We start from the raw sequence: 16,668 nt of genomic DNA, 5'->3' as shown, positions 1-16,668 counted from the left end.
CTTGTTAAATTGATCCCTTTACCATTATGTAATGACCTTCCTTGTCTCTTTTGATCTTTGTTGGTTTAAAGTATGTTTTATCAGAGACTAGGATTGCAACCCCTCCCTTTTTTTTGCTTTCCATTTGCTTGGTGGGTCTTCCTCTATCTCTTTATTTTGAGCCTGTGTGTGTCTTTGCATTTGAGATGGGTCTCCTAAATACAGCACACTGATGGGTCTTAGCTCTTTATCCAATTTGCCAGGCTGTGTCTTTTAATTGGGGCATTTAGCCCCGTTACATTTCAAGTTAATATTGTTATGTGTGAATTTGATCCTGACATTATGATGTTAGCTGGTTATTTTGCCCGTTAGTTGGTGCAGTTTCTTCTTAGCATCGATGGTCTTTACAATTTGGCATGTTTTTGCAGTGGCTGATACTGATTGTTCCTTTCCATGTTTAGCGCTTCCTTCAGGAGCTCTTGTAAGGCACGCCTCGTGGTGACAAAATCTCTCAGCATTTGCTTGTCTCTAAAGGATTTTATTTCTGCTTCACTTATGAAGCTTAGTTTGGCTGGATATGAAATTCTGGGTTGAAATTCCTTTCTTTAAGCATGTTGAATATTGGCCCCCACTCTCTTCTGGCTTGTAGAGTTTCTGCCAGGAGATCTGCTGTTAGCCTGATGGGCTTCCCTTTGTGGGTAACCCGACCTTTCTCTCTGGCTGCGTTTAACATTTTTTCCTTCATTTCAACCTTGGTGAATCTGACAATTATGTGTCTTGGGGTTGCTCTTCTCGAGGAGTATCTTTGTGGTGTTCTGAATTTGAATGTTGGCCTGCCTTGCTAGGTTGGGGAAGTTCTCCTGGATAATATCGTGGAGAGTGTTTTCCAATTTGGTTCCATTCTCACCGTCACTTTCAGGTACACCAATCAAACGTAGATTTGGTCTTTTCACATAGTCCCTTATTTCTTGGAGGCTTTTTTCATTTATTTTTACTCTTTTTTCTCTAATTTTGTCTTCTCGCTTTATTTCATTAATTTGATCTTCAGTAACTGATATCCTTTCTTCCACTTGTTTGAATTGGCTATTGAAGCTTGTGCATGCATCATGAAGTTCTTATGCCATGGTTTTCAGTTCCATTAGGTCATTTAAGGTCTTCTCTACACTGTTTATTCTAGTTAGCCACTCGTCTAATCTTTTTTCAAGGTTTTTAGCTTCCTTGCGATGGGTTAGAACATGCTCCTTTAGCTCAGAGAAGTTTGTTATTACCGACCTTCTGAAGCCTACTTCTGTCAACTTGTCAAAGCCATTCTCCGTCCAGCTTTGTTCCGTTGCTGGTGAGGGTCTGTGATCCTTTGGAGAAGGGGTGCTCTGGTGTTTAGAATTATCAGCTTTTGTACTCTGGTTTCTCCCCATCTTTGTGGTTTATCTACCTTTGGTGTTTGATGTTGGTGACCTACAGATGGGGTTTTGGTGTGGATGTCCTTTTTGTTGATGTACATGCTATTCCTTTCTTTTTGTTAGTTTTTCTTTTACCAGTCAGGTCCCTCAGCTGCAGTCTGTTGGAGTTTGCTGGAGGTCCACTCCAGACCCTGTTTGCCTGGATATCACCAGTGGAGGCTGCAGAACAGCATTTTGCAGAACAGCAAATATTGTTGCCTGATCCTTCCTCTGGAAGCTTCATCCCAGAGAGGCACTTGCCTGTATGAGGTGTCATGCGGCCCCTACTGAGAGGTGTCTCCCAGTTAGACTACATGGGGGTCAGGGACCCACTTGAAGAGGCAGTCTGTCTGTTCTCAGCGCTCAAACGCCATACTGGGAGAATACTGTCTTCAGAGCTGTCAGACAGGGACATTTAAGTCTGCAGACGTTTCTGCTGCCTTTTGTTCAGCTATGCCCTGCCCACAGAGGTGAAATCTATAGAGGCAGTGGGCATTGCTGAGCTGCGGTGGGCTCCACCCAGTTTGAATTGCCTGGCCACTTTGTTTACCTACTCAAGCCTCAGCAATGGTGTATGCACCTCCCTGCCGCCAGGCTACTGCCTGGCAGGTCAATCTCAGACTGCTGGGCTAGCAGTGAGCAAGGCTCCGTGGGCGTGGGACCTGCCGAGCCAGGCATGGGAGAGAATCTCCTAGTCTGCTGGTTGTCAGGACCGTAGGAAAAGCGCAATATTTGGGTGGGAGTGTCCCAGTTTTCCAGGTAGTCTGTTACGCCTTCCCTTGGCTAGGAAAGGGAAATCCCTGGACCCCTTGCACTTCCTGAGTGGGGCAACACCCCGCCCTGCTTCGGCTCACCCTCCATGGGCTGCACCCACTGTCCAACCAGTCCCAGTGAGATGAATCGGGTACCTCAGTTGGAAATGCAGAAATCACCCGTCTTCTGTGTTGATCACGCTGGGAGCTGCAGACCAGAGCTGTTCCTATTCAGCCATCTTGGAACCAGATTCGACAGATTCTTGAAAGAAAAACTCAGTAGAATGTGCTTAATGACTGTATGTTAAAGAATGAAGGTGGGAGACTACATGAATTTAAGTTAACTTAGCAAATTGACGAATTTGAAAATGGATCAGTTAGCTTTTTGAAGGAGGAAAAGAAGTTGAATTTAGTTTTGAACATACACTATGTTTGAGGTGTCTGTAAGATATACATAAAAGTGGGCTGTAGCCAATAAGGAATATAGGACTTGGTTTAAAACTGGGAATAGGGAGGGGAAAAGAAAGAAAGAGAAAGGATTATTCCTTTAGAGTGAGGAGAGGAATCAGTGAAACTGAGCATCAGTTAACTTTTTAGTGCTTAGAATTCTGGCTTTATTTCTTCTTATGTAGACAGACCATGGATTCTTATGATATACCAGAATCAACTCCTAGTGCATCCTCAAGACCTGAAGATTACTTTGTAGGTGCCACTCCTCTGCAAAAACGATTAGAATCAATCAGGAAGCAGACTTCATTTATCCCGACTCCACCTCGGAGGAAAATTCCCCAGTGTTCACAGTTGCAGGTATGCTTTTTGTATCCCTTTGTGTTAGTCAATAATCGAGAATATCTGTGAACAAAACATTTCAATTTTTGTAACTATAGTATTCTTAGTATCTTCTTAACCCATCAACTAATAAAATAAATGAGAAACAAAGAAACAATTTCATAATGACCAGTGCTACCTCTTTTATGTCTTTTATTTGTTTTTTATATTTGTATTTATTCATTTATTTAGAGACAGAGTCTCGCTCTGTCGCCCAGGCTGGAGTGCAGTGGCACAATCTCTGCTCACTGCAAGCTCTGCCTCCTGGGTTCATGCCATTCTTCTGTCTCAGTCTCCCCAGTAGCTGGGACTATAGGCGCCCGCCACCATGCCTGGCTAATGTTTTGTATTTTTTAGTAGAGACGGGGTTTCACCGTGTTAGCCAGGATGGCCTCGATCTCCTGACCTTGTGATCTGCCTGCCTCAGCCTCCCAAAGTGCTGGGATTACAGGCGTGAGCCACCGCGCCTGTTTATTTATTTTTAAAGTAGTTTTCAAACATACAACCCATATATATACCAGGAATTTTTATGTATTTTAACCTCCTTTAATCTGAATCATGTCCACGGTATTTTTTTTAACTTTTATTTTAAGTTTAGGGGTATATGTGCAGGATGTGCAGGTTTGTTATATAGGTAAACGTGCGTCATGGGGGTTGGTTATACAGATTATTTCATCACCCAGGTGTTAAGCCTAATACCCATTAGTTATTTTTCCTGCTTCTCTCCCTCCTCCCACCCTCCACTCCCTGATAGGCCTCATTGTGTGTTGTTCCCCTCTATGCGTCCATGTGTTCTCATCGTTTAGCTCCCACTTATAAGTGAGAACATGTGGTATTTGGTTTTCTGTTCCTTTGCTAGTTGGCTAAGGATAATGGCCTCCAGCTCCATCCGTGTTTCTGCAAAGGATATGATCTCATTCATTTTTATAGCTGCATAGTGTTCCATGGTGTGTATGTACCACATTTTCTTTATCCAGTCTGTTATTGATGGGCATTTAGGTTGAGTCCATGTCTTTGCTATTGTGAATAGTGCTGCAGTGAGTATAGCATGCATGTGTCTTTATGGTAGACTGATTTATATTCCTTTGGGTATATACCCCAGCAAGGGGATTGGTGGGTCAAATAATATTTCTGTCTCTAGGTCTTTGAGGAATTACCACACAGTCTTCCACAGTGGTTGAACTAATTCACACTCCCACCAACAATGTATAAGCATTCCTTTTTCTCCACAACCTCACCAGCATCTGTTATTTTTGACTTTTTATTTTTCTCCACAACCTCGCCAGCATCTGTTGTTTTTTGACCTTTTAATAATAGCCATTCTGACTGATACGAAATAGTATCTCATTGTGGTTTTGATTTGCATTTCTCTAATGATCAGTGATGTTGAACTTTACTTCATATGATTGTTGGCCTCATGTATGTCTTTTGAGAAGTATCTGCTTGTGTCCTTTGCTGACTTTTTAATGGGGTTGTTTTTTCCTTTTTTTTTTTTTTTTTGGGAGAGAGTCTCGCTCTGTCACCCAGGCTGGAGTGCAGTGGCATGATCTTGGCTGACTCCGCCTCCCAGATTGAAGTGATTCTTCTGCCTCAGCCTCCCGAGTAACTGGGATTACAGGCATCCACCACCATGCCCGGCTAATTTTTTTGTACTTTTAGTAGAGACGGGGGTTCACCATGTTGTCCAGGCTGGTCTGGAACTCTTGACCTCAGGTGATCCACCCTCCCCGACCTCTCAAAGTGCTGGGAGTCTTACTGTGTCAGCCAGGCTGGAGTGCAATGGTATGATCTTGGCTGCAACCTCCGCCTCCTGGGTTCAAGCGATTCTCCTGCCTCAGCCTCCCAAGTAGCTGGCATTACAGGTGCCCACCACCACACCCAGCTACTTTTTTTGTATTGTTAGTAGAGACAGGGTTTCACCATTTTGGCCAGGATGGTCTTGAACTCCTAACCTTGTGATCCGCCCGCCTCGGCCTCCCAAAGTGCTGAGATTACAGGCATGAGCCACCACGCCTGGCCTGGCCCATTTTTTTCTTGTAAATTTGTTTAAGTTCCTTATTGGTACTGGATAGTAGACCTTTGTCAGATGCGTGGTTTGCAAAATTTTTCTCCCATTCTGTGGGTTTTCTGTTTACTCTGTTGATAGTTTCTTTTGCTATACAGAAGCCCTTTAGTTTAGTTAGATCCCATTTGTCAAGTTTTGCTTTCATTGTTATTGCTTTTGGCGTCATTGTCATGAAATCTTTGCCTGTACCTATGTCCTGAATGGTATTGCCTAGGTTGTCTTCCAGGGTTTTTATAGTTTTGCGTTTTACATTTAAGTCTTTAATCCACATTGAGTTAATTTTTGTATATGGTATAAGGAAGGGGTCCAGTTTCAGTTTTCTGCATATGGCTAGCCAGTTATCCCAGTACCATTTATTGAATAGGGAGTCCTTTCCCCATTGCTTTTTTTGTCAGGTTTGTCCATAGTATTTATCTTTAATGACATTGACATTTTTAAAGAATACAGTACAGCCTTCTTTTCCTCTTTAAAGTAGAATATTCCTCATTTTGCATCTGTCTGGCATTTTTTCATAATTAGATTGAAATTAGTATTTTTGGCTAGAATATTGCATAGGTGCTGTTGTGTCCTTGTGAATCACATCTTGAGGCACACAGGCGACATTAATTTTGATCATCCTGTCAAGGAGTTCTCCAATTTCTTTACTTTGTTTATGTACTGTTTTTTCCCTCTCTGCAACTAGTAAGCAGTTTGTGGAAAGACAACTTTAAGGCAGATATTCTGTTAATTGTCAAAATTTCTTCTTAGACTTGGTTTACACTGATAATTTTTTCCTGTTCCCATCTTTATGGTTTTTCCTGTTCCCATCTTAATGGTTTTTTTTCTGTTACCATCTTTTGATTTTTTCCTGTTCCCATCTTAATGGTTTTCCAACTCCAGCACTCCCTTCATGTTTACCAACTGGCCTTTGATATTCTGTTGTAACCCTTCTCCTTTTTTCTTCATTTATTTATCTATTTATTATTGGTATAGGCTCATAAATTCCTTTTTTTAAGGATTTTTAATTTATTACTAAATTATTTTGGTATTTAAATTGTCCCAGATTTGTCTGGTGGCAACATGCTCTGTTTTGATCATTTACAAACAACCCTGAAGGTATATAGCATTAATAATTTCTAATTTTACTGAAGCAGGAAATAAAATCCTATTCAATAAAAGTTTGGTGTGTGGTTTTGAATCACTTAGCTAGGGGCCTGGCTGATCAGTCACTCTCATTGTAGCTTTTTCTCTGGTCAGTAGTCTCATATCCCAAGATACGGTTGTATATGTAGTACCGGGGATATGAAACAAGTTTTATTTCTTTGTGACAATTTTCTTTTTTAAAAAATTTCTTCTTAGAGACAGGGTCTTGCTTAGTACAGGGCCTCACTCTGTCACCAAGGCTGGAGTGCAGTGGCACAATCATAGCTCACAGCAGCTTCTAACTCCTGGGCTTAAGTGATCCTCCAAAGTATAGCTGGGAATAACAGGCACATGCCACCATGCCTGGTTAAGTTTTTAAAGGTTTTTTTTTTTTTTTTAATAGAGATGAGGGTCTCACTATGTTGACCAGGCTATTCTTGAACTCCTGGGCTCAAGCAATCCTCCTGCCTCTGCCTCCCAAAGTGGTGGGATTACAGGTGTCAGCCACCATGCCTGGCTTTCTTTGTGACAATTTTCTTAAAGAAAAATTTCAATTGCTGGTAATGAAAGTGTTGATTCTTAACCAGAAAACATAAATTTTATATAAATTGAATATTGGAATGTTCACGTCATTGCTTCCTCATCTCTATGTATTTTAGTCATAATAAAACAACTTATAACATTTCAATGAATGCTTTAGTCAGAACAAACATTTTTGTCAAGTAGACAACTGTAGTGAAAGTTCTAAAAGATTGTTGGAGCTGTGAGACTATGTCAGGAAGTATGGACTCTATAAAAAAATTCAGTTTGGAAGGAAACTAGGAGCCTACATGGCGGCATATATGAAGGCCCTGAACAATGCCATGGGGCCAATACAAATGAAGTGTTTTTGTTTTTAATGGTACCTGTGGTTCTAATAGAGCATAGCAAAAAATATTCCCAAATATCTTTTTTTTTTTTTTTTTTCAGGCTAGTCTAGCGCAGTAGTGAGAAGGGGGAAGTGGGGGAAGAGTAGAACAAGGAGTTGGAAACAAGGAGTTTGATCTATAACTGATTGTGTACAATCAACTGAGATAACTCATTACCTTTGGACAAGCCCCCAAGTATCTTTTTATTTAATCTGTTGAATTGGGCATGGTGTCATAGAGTAGATTTGCTGCCAAACAATTTTTTTTTTTTTTTTTTTTTTAAAGAGAGAGTCTTGCTCTGCCACCCAGGCTGGAGTGCAGTGGCATGATCTCAGCTCACTACAACCTTTGCCCTCCAGATTCAAGGAATTCTCCTGCCTCAGCCTCCCAAGTAGCTGGAATCACAGGTCCACACCACCATGCCCGGCTTATTTATTTTTGTATTTTTAGTAGAGACGGTGTTTTACCGAGTTGGCTAGGCTGGTCTCGAACTCCTGACCTTGTGATCCACCTGCCTCAGCCTCCCAAAGTGCTGGGATTACAGGCGTGAGCCACCGCACCTGGCCCAAACAATTTTTTAAAATTAAGGCTAATCAAATTAGACACTTTAGGAATGGTTACTATTTTTGAAATCTATTAATTTGAATTTTCTAAAAGTGAAACGTAAATTTTATGTTAAATATATTTATTGGACACTTGGTCTAGATAGCTTTGTTCTAGAGAGAACTAAATAGACAAAATCACTGCTGTCATCAAGCTTATACACCAGTAGACAGATAATAAAAATACAGAAAAATTGCAGACAAGAATATAATGTTGGGTAGTAATAAGTGCTGTGAAGAAAAATAAATCTGGGTGAGGTGATACAAAGTTGGAGTGCGTGCAGGTGCCACTTTAGATTGAGTGGCCTCTTGGATTACATCTGGGTAGAGAACTGAATGAAGTGAAGGAGCTTGCCATGTGAACACTTGGGAGAAGAGCATTCTAAAGAGAAGTTACAGCAAAGGTAAAAGTCTGTTCAAGGATCTGCAAAAAGTCCTGCAAACTCATTTGGTTGGAGTGCAAAAATCAGGTACCCTATAATATATTTGTATTAGATGTTTTAAATGCTGTGATTAAATTCTTATTAATGTTTCCTCATTCTTAAACTTCTTTTGTCTTGATTTTTTTTTTTTGTAGGAAGATGTTGACCCTCAAAAGGTTGCATTCCTTCTGCATAAACAGTGGACTTTATATAGTTTAACTCCCTTATATAAATTCTCCTATAGTAATCTCAAAGAGTATTCTAGACTTCTGAATGCTTTTATTGTTGCTGAAAAGCAAAAAGGACTTGCTGTGGAAGTGGGAGAAGACTTCAACATCAAAGTGATTTTTTCTACTCTCCTAGGAATGAAAGGAACACAAAGGGATCCAGAAGCATTTCTTGTCCAGGTATAGTACATAAACAATACTTGCTTCCTCGGGGAAAAGAATCTGCATTTTCTTAGTTTGGAAATTGTTGTGATATTTTCTTAACTGTTTTAAAAATTTCTAAGTTTGTGATTTATAATGTATTTTATGTCTTGTTTGACTAAACTATAATAATTAGATATAATCAACTTAAAAAATTTTTTCCTGCATATGTAGGTAGTTTGTGTACAAAATCATGTTTATTTTTGAAAACTGAGGAAATACATGAAAGTACAAAAAAGTTAAAAATTATAGTTTTAACATTTTGGTATATATGTTTGGTTATCTGTGTCTATATAGTCTTGAAATTGGGATCATATTGCCCATATTTGTACATTATATTTTTACTAATATTGTAGACAATTACTCATGTCATTAGGAATTCCATATTTTTGTGGGTTTTTCTGGGATTAAATTTCTATAAGTAGAATTTTAGTATAAAAATATATATCATTAAATATTGTGATACTTCATGCCAGGTTACTCTCAGAAATGTAACATTTTAAGGCCAGGTGCAGTGGCTCACGCCTGTAATCCCAGCACTTTGGGAGGCTACAGCGGGCAGATCACCTGAGCCTAGGAGTTCGAGACCATCCTGGGCAACATGACAAGATGCCATCTCTACAAAAAATACAATAAATAAATAAATAAATCTGGTTTCTTAATCAATCAAGATAGTTCTATTGCTCTTATATACTACTTACAGGAAGGAATATAAAATGTTGCATTTCTTTTTTTTTTTTTTTTTTTTGAGATAGGGTCTCATTTTGTCACCCAGGCTAAAGTGCAGTGGCACGATCTTGGCGTACTGCAACCTCTACCTCCTGGGCTCAAGTGATCCTTCCACCTTAGCCTTCAAAGTAGCTGGGACTCAGGTGCATGCCACCACACTTGGGTAAATTTTGTATTTTTTGTAGACAGGGTCTTGCCATGTTGCCCAGGTTGGTCTCGAACTCCTGGGCTCAAGTGATCCACCCACCTTGGCTTCCCAAAGTGCTGGGATTACAGGCATGAACCACCACACTCAACCTCAGATTTATTTTGTTTATTATTCATCCCTGTTGCTTCTGTTTTTTTTTGAGCTAACTAATCTTAATAATGGATAAGGAAATTAAGTTCTCAAGCAGTTGAAAAGGACTGACTTTTTGTTTGTATGGATTAGGGGTCAGTAAATCATGGCCCATAGGCCAAATCTGACCTGCTGCTTGTTTTTGTAAATAAGGTTTTATTGGAACATAGCCCCTTTTATTTGCTTATATATTGTCTGTTGCTGCTTTTGTGCTGCAACAGCAGAGTTGAGAAGTTGCAACAGAGACTATATTGCCAGTAAAGTCTGAAATGCTTACTAACCGGCCCTTTACAGAAAAAAATTGGTGACCCCAGATATAGGTCATGGTATTGGCAAAGATCTCAAGATGTTCTAGGATTAGGGTTAGCCTAAAGAATAGTGAATTAAACAAGATAGTGGTATACTGTCTTTTTTTTTTAAAGTGCATGGATGTAAGCTGTCCAAGGCTGGTATGATGCTTGATGAAATAATTAATAATCTAGGCTCTTTCTTCTACTTAGTGCATGACTTTCATCCTAAAAGTTACCTTATGGTCTAACATAAGATGTCTCCAGCAGCTCTAAACCTTATATTTAAATTCCAGAGGAAGTAGGAAGAAGATGGGAAGGACAAACAGAACCTGATGCAGAGTAAATCTTGCTGAGACCCAATAACTTCTGTTTACATCTTAGTTGGAAGGGAGACTAGAAAAGAATGTTTTTTCAGTGGGTACTCTGCCAGCTTAACTAAAGAGACTTTTTTTTTTTTTGAGACAGGTTCTCACTCTGTCACCGAGGTGGGAGTGCAGTGCCACCGTCTCTGCTCACTGCAACCTCTACCTTCTGGGCTTAAGTAGTCCTCCCACCTCAGCCCCCCAAGTAGCTGGGACTATAGGCATGTGCCGCCATGCCAGGCTAATTTTATATTTTTGTAGAGACAGGGTTTCACCATGTTGCCCAGGCTGGTCTCAAACTCCTGAGCTCAAGTGATCCACCCGCCTCGGCCTCCCTAAGTTCTGGGATTGCAGGCATGAGCCATCTTGCCCGGCCATAAAGGGACTATTTTATTGTGGAAGGAAAAATGGATACTCAAGAGACAACTAGCAGTTTTTGTCAAGTGAAGCACCTGATACACAGAGAAGTTCTGTGACTTGCATATTATGATGCAAGCATCTACCCTTGTGAGGATTAGAAATGACCTCTTGAATTCCTGGTATAGTGTTCTAATAGTTTTCAAATTAAATCTCATTTCTTGATAGGATTACAGGACTCTTAGGTCATGAAAGTGTAATAAACTTAATATATCTAAGCTTCCAGGTATTTGAGAGTCTTTCAAAATTTCTTGAATAAGAAGGAGAAATATGTTAAAAGGACTGTGTAAATGATCATTTCTGAAGGAGTATGATACAAAACTGTGATCTTAACCTTGGTCTGCTTAATGCTTTAACAGAGTTCTTTGAGTATCTGGAAGGCATGTTTGTCATGTACTTAAAATTTAAAGTTTGAGGGGTTAGGCAATCAGCTAAAAATATAATAAAAGATCCTCAATTATCTGAATGGATTGTCCAATGAGCCAAATCAGAAGAGATTAAAATTTTAGTAGGAATAAATTTACAGCCTCAGTATAAGTTGGGAGAGATTTACCTATAAAGCAAACATGAATATACAGGGCTAGTTTATATAAAGCTGTCAACTAAAAACCAGAAAACTGCAATGTGAGATTACATTAATAGTATAATCTAGGTTAAAGGTGATGGTTAGTCTTGCAATCAGATCTTTTTCCCCCCTCCTTCCCTGAATCAGACCTTTTCAAAGTAATTATGTTCAGTTACTTTAAAATAAAGTAATGATTCCTATGCAGAATAATTTCAGGGAAGAGTGACTAGCATAGTGAGAGAATGTGAATGTATGTCTTAGGTGAATGGCTGAAGAAACTGGAAATGTTGAACTTAGTACTATGTATGATGGGGACCATCAAATATCTGAAGGACTTGTCCTGTAGAAGAGAGATTAGATGTGATTATATTCTACATGCCCAAAAGGAAGAAAGCAGGACTAGTGGGTAGAAAATGTAGGGTCTAACATATAAAAGAACATTTTTTTTTTTTTGAGACGGAGTCTCTCTCTGTCGCCCAGGCTGGAGTGCAGTGGCGCGATCTCGACTCACTGCAAGCTCCGCCTCCCGGGTTCATGCCATTTTCCTGCCTCAGCCTCCCGTGTAGCTGGGACTACAGGCGCCCGCCACCGCGCCCGGCTAATTTTTTGTATTTTTAGTAGAGACGGGGTTTCACTGTGTTAGCCAGGATGGTCTCGATCTCCTGACCTCGTGATCTGCCCGTCTTGGCCTCCCAAAGTGCTGGGATTACAGGCGTAAGCCACCGTGCCCGGCCATAAAAGAACGTTTTAAGTTGATAGTGCTGCCTTAGGAAATATTGAAGTCTTCCTTAATGAAAGAATTCAAACATGTTGGATTTTTTGATCTTTCACAGTTCTTTCTAAAGTTGAGGGTTTTTGTTTGTTTGTTTGTTTGTTTGTTTCAGGGTACTACACCTGGTTATGCCATATTGGTAGCTCTTGTTTTGCATTTTGGTTACACCAAGGTCTTGCCATATATCATGTTTCCACTGTATAAGAATATTGGGGGCCGGGCATGGTAGCTCACGCCTATAATCCTAGTACTTTGGGAGGCCAAGATGGGCAGATCACCTGAGGTCAGAGGTACGAGACCAGCCTAGCCAATATGGTGAAACCCCATCCCTACTGAAAATACAAAAATTAGCCGGGCATGGTGGTGCATGCCTATAATCCCAGCTACTTGGGAGGCTGAGGCTGGAGAATCACTTGAACCCAGGAGGTGGAGGTTGCAGTGAGCTGAGATCGCGCCACTGCACTCCAGCCTGGGCAACGGAGTGAGACTCCGTCTCAAAAAAAAAAAAAAAAGGCCAATTATTTTGATACGTCCTGTTAATCATTAGGGAGACTATTCCCTCTATGTTTTTTTGCAGGTATTACATTGGCTCGTCTTATTTTTAATGAACTAATTTTGAGAAGATGGAATTTAGAAGTAAATGTACTTTTGAATTTAAGGGACCTATTTACTTTCTTTGTAGATTCTGTCAAAATCTCAATTGCCATCTGAGAATAGAGAAGGTAAAGTGTTGTGGACTGGCTGGTTCTGCTGTATTTTTGGAGACAGTCTTCTGGAGACTGTTTCAGAAGATTTCACCTGTCTGCCCTTATTCCTTGCAAATGGAGCAGAGTCTAACACAGCCATAATTGGAACTTGGTTTCAGAAAACCTTTGACTGTTATTTCAGTCCTTTAGCAATCAATGCATTTAATCTTTCCTGGATGGCTGCCATGTGGACTGCATGCAAAGTGGACCATTATGTGGCTACTACTGAATTTCTTTGGTCTGTACCCTGTAGCCCTCAAAGTCTGGACATTTCTTATGCAATACATCCAGAGGATGCAAAAGCTCTATGGGACAGCATCCACAAAACACCTGGGGAGGTTACCCAGGAAGAAGTTGACCTATTCATGGACTGCCTTTATTCACATTTCCATAGACATTTCAAGATTCATTTGTCAGCCACAAGATTGGTTCGTGTTTCAACATCTGTAGCTTCAGCACATACTGATGGAAAAATAAAGGTTAGTTTGAACAATCTAGTTAAGTAATTTTTCCTCATTTTATGGTTTTAAAAATGTATGATGATTGTATTGTCCACATTGAAGAAACATACTTGAATGTATTCAAGACAACAGAGAGCTTTTATTTTATGGTTTATGGTTTACTAAAGTCTTTAGCCTTCTAGATATAGCCTTATAATAGAAGGACACTATATGCTGTGTGCTTCAGCCTTTGGTAATAATATGAATTATTATTTTATAGTAACTTTGAAACTTTCAAAATTGTTTCTTGTGAAATTTTGAATTAATTATCAGAGTAATAGAGAATTTTGTATGTTAGACAAAATTATACCCAGAAACACCGAACTAAGATGTCATCTTTATATTCTAGGCTTTTCTATCCTTATTGGGAAAGAAATAATACAGACATTGTTTTATTCTCTGCAGAGTGATTTCTGATAAGAAGTATCAGAAATAGGCCAGGCGCAGTGGCTCATGCCTGTAATCCCAGCACTTTGGGAGACTGAGGCGGGCGGATCACGAGGTCAGGAGATCGAGACCATCCTGGCTAACACAGTGAAACCCCGTCTCTACTAAAAATACAAAAAATTAGGTGTGGTGGCAGGCGCCTGTAGTCCCAGCTACGCGGGAGGCCGAGGCAAGAGAATGGTGTGAACCCGGAAGATGGAGCTTGCAGTGAGCCGAGATTGCGCCACCGCACTCCAGCCTGGGCAACAGAGTAAGACTCTGTCTCAAAAAAAAAAAAAAAAAAAAAGTATCAGAAATAAACTGAGAATTGGCTCCTAAAATATGTTAAAATATACAGCCACAATATACATTCGGTAAATGTTTCCTGTGATCTTGTTACTGTGCCAAGAGTTTAACAGACCTTAAATTCTAATCTTTAGAGCAACCCTGTAGTTAGGTGTTTTTTGTGTGTTTGCTTTTTGTTTTTTTTGAGACAGAATCTTACTCCATCACCCAGGCTAGAGTGCAGTGGTGCGATCTCGGCTAACTACAACCTCTGCCTCCTGGGCTCAAACGATTCTTGTGCCTCAGCCTCCTGAGTAGCTGGGACTACAAGCATAACCCACTACACCTGGCTAGTTTTTGTAATTTCACTTTTTTTACTATTTTTACCTTTATTTATTTATTTATTTTGAGACGGAGTCTTGCTCTGTTGCCCGGGCTGGAGTGCAGTGGTGTGATCTCAACTCACTGCAACTTCTGTTTCCTGGGTTGAAGTGATTCTCGTACCTCAGCCTCCTGAGTAGCTGAGACTACATGTGCCTGCCACCATGCCCAGCTAATTTTTGTATTTTTAGTAGAGTTGGGGTTTCACCATGTTGGCCAGGCTGGTCTTGAACTCCTGACCTCAAATGATCCACTTGCCTTGGTCTCCTAAAGTGTTGGGATTACAGGCATGAGCCACTGTGCCCGGCTAGTTAGGTTTTATTATTATTATTATTATTTTTCCTTTGAGATGGAATCTTGCTCTGTCTCCTAGGCTGGTGTACAGTGGTGTGATCTTGGCTTACTGCAGTCTCCACTTCCTCGGTTCAAGCAATTGTCCTGCCTCAGCCTCCCGAGTAGCTGGGATTACAGGCGCCCACCACCATGCCCGGCTAATTTTTGTGTTTTTAGTAGAGATGGGGTTTCGCCATGTTGGCCAGGCTGACCTCGTGATCCAACCGCCTCAGCCTCCCAAAGTGCTGGGATTATAGGCGTGAGCCACCGTGCCTGGACAGTTAGGTGTTTTTATCCATGTTTTATTTTAAAACAAGGAAACTGAGACCAAGACAGGTTTAAATGACAAGCAAGATAGCTTATCAAGAGGAAGAATCAAGATTTGAACTCTTATCTCGTAGATCCAAGAAGTCAATACTCTGTAAGCACTATATTCATGCTTTTCAAACTGGAGGTCACAGTGCAACAGGTTGGGAAATAATTTTGATGAGAAGAGACTAGCATTAAGAAACAAAAAAGGAAAGAAATAGAAAATATAAAAATGAGAGGTTTGTTTTTTGTTTTAGAGATGGAGTCTCACTTTTTCACCCAGGCTGGAATGCAGTAGCATGATTATAGCTCACTATAAACTTTAACTCCTGGGCTCAAGTGATCCTCCTCCCTCAGCCTTGTGAGCAGTTGGGACTACAGGTGTATACCACTAAACCTGGCTGTTTTTTACATTTTACAGTTTTCTGTAGCGATGAGGTCTCCCTTTGTTGCCCAGGCTGGTCTTGAACTCCTAGGCTCAAGTGATCCTCCTGCCTCAGCCTTTCAAAGTGCTGGGATTATAGGGATAAACCACTGTGCCTGGCCAAAAATGAGTGTATTGCATTTGTTAAACTTCATGAATTAAATCCAGAAGTTAGACCAATATAACATTGATTACTCAAATATCAATCTGCTTTGTTATAATTAATACTATTCTAATTATAAATGTCTTCTTTTTCTTTTTGCAGATTCTGTGTCATAAATATCTTATCGGAGTGTTAGCATATTTGACAGAACTGGCAGTTTTTCAAATTGAGTGAAGCCTTATGTGGACTATAAGTTATAGATTATATACTCTTTTTCTTATTGATGACTTGCCTAATTGCTATGCTGAAAGAGACTGCAGGAGAAATAGGCATCTATCTCTGCATCTGTTTTCCCCACCATGCCTTTGGAGTTGCCAAGATGGAAGCCAAGAAGCATCTAGAAGTACAAAGAATATGGTAGTAGATGAGCTACAGCCAGGTGCCCATGTACTAATCATGATAACCTGGCATGCCATTCTCAAAATGCTGAGTTGTTAATTTCTTGTCATCTTTAAATATATATATATATATATAGGCTGGGCTTGGTGACTCACACCTGTAATTCTAACACTTTTGGAGGCTGAGGTCGGTGGATCATTTGAGGCCAGGAATTCTAGACCAGCCTGGCCAACATGGTGAAACCCCTTCTCTACTGAAAATACAAAAATTAGCTGGGTGTGGTGGCGCATGCCTATAATCCCAGTTACTGGGGAGGCTGAGGCAGGAGAATCGTTTGAACCCAGAAGACAGGCTGCAGTGAGCCAAGATTGCACCACTGCACTCCAGCCTGGGCAACAAAGTGAGACTCTGCCTCAAAAAATAAAAAAAAATAAAGTAAATAAATATAGTGTTTATTGTGTTTAAACTCTTAGGATTCAAATGAGATATATCTAATGGATATTTCTGATTTGAGTCTTTAAAACCTTTAATCTCTTTTAAGCATTTTAGACTTGCATTCAGAAAGAATTCTGTCTTCTAAAGACATTTTCCTAGAATTTCACTGCAGAGAACTGGCAATCAAAATCCCCTCAAAAGGGAACTAAGGATTAATGTACACATTTTTTTTAGTCACTAATATGCTTCTGTTTTAAATGCAGTTCAACTCCTGTTGCAATGTTGAATTAAATGTTCGTTTTAAAGTGAA

General features: G+C 40.1%; 1 protein-coding gene across 4 annotated transcripts in view; it reads left to right on the top strand.

Annotated features, from left to right (window-relative positions):
• Positions 1-16,668, top strand: part of CENPL (centromere protein L) — a 27,486-nt gene extending 10,818 nt beyond the window's left edge. For all 4 annotated transcript variants that reach the window (XM_033200630.1, XM_033200628.1, XM_033200629.1 and 1 more), the window contains 4 exons: positions 2,803-2,977; positions 8,273-8,524; positions 12,700-13,242; positions 15,687-16,668. In XM_033200630.1, the coding sequence (XP_033056521.1) occupies positions 2,810-2,977; positions 8,273-8,524; positions 12,700-13,242; positions 15,687-15,758 (1,035 nt within the window). In that variant the 5' untranslated portion in view covers positions 2,803-2,809 and the 3' untranslated portion in view covers positions 15,759-16,668. The remainder of the gene's footprint in view (positions 1-2,802; positions 2,978-8,272; positions 8,525-12,699; positions 13,243-15,686) is intronic.

The sequence above is a fragment of the Trachypithecus francoisi genome, unplaced genomic scaffold, assembly GCF_009764315.1.
Source record: "Trachypithecus francoisi isolate TF-2019V2 unplaced genomic scaffold, Tfra_2.0 Lachesis_group5, whole genome shotgun sequence".
Classification (NCBI taxonomy): domain Eukaryota; kingdom Metazoa; phylum Chordata; class Mammalia; order Primates; family Cercopithecidae; genus Trachypithecus; species Trachypithecus francoisi.
This window is presented reverse-complemented; position numbering and strand designations above follow the sequence as displayed.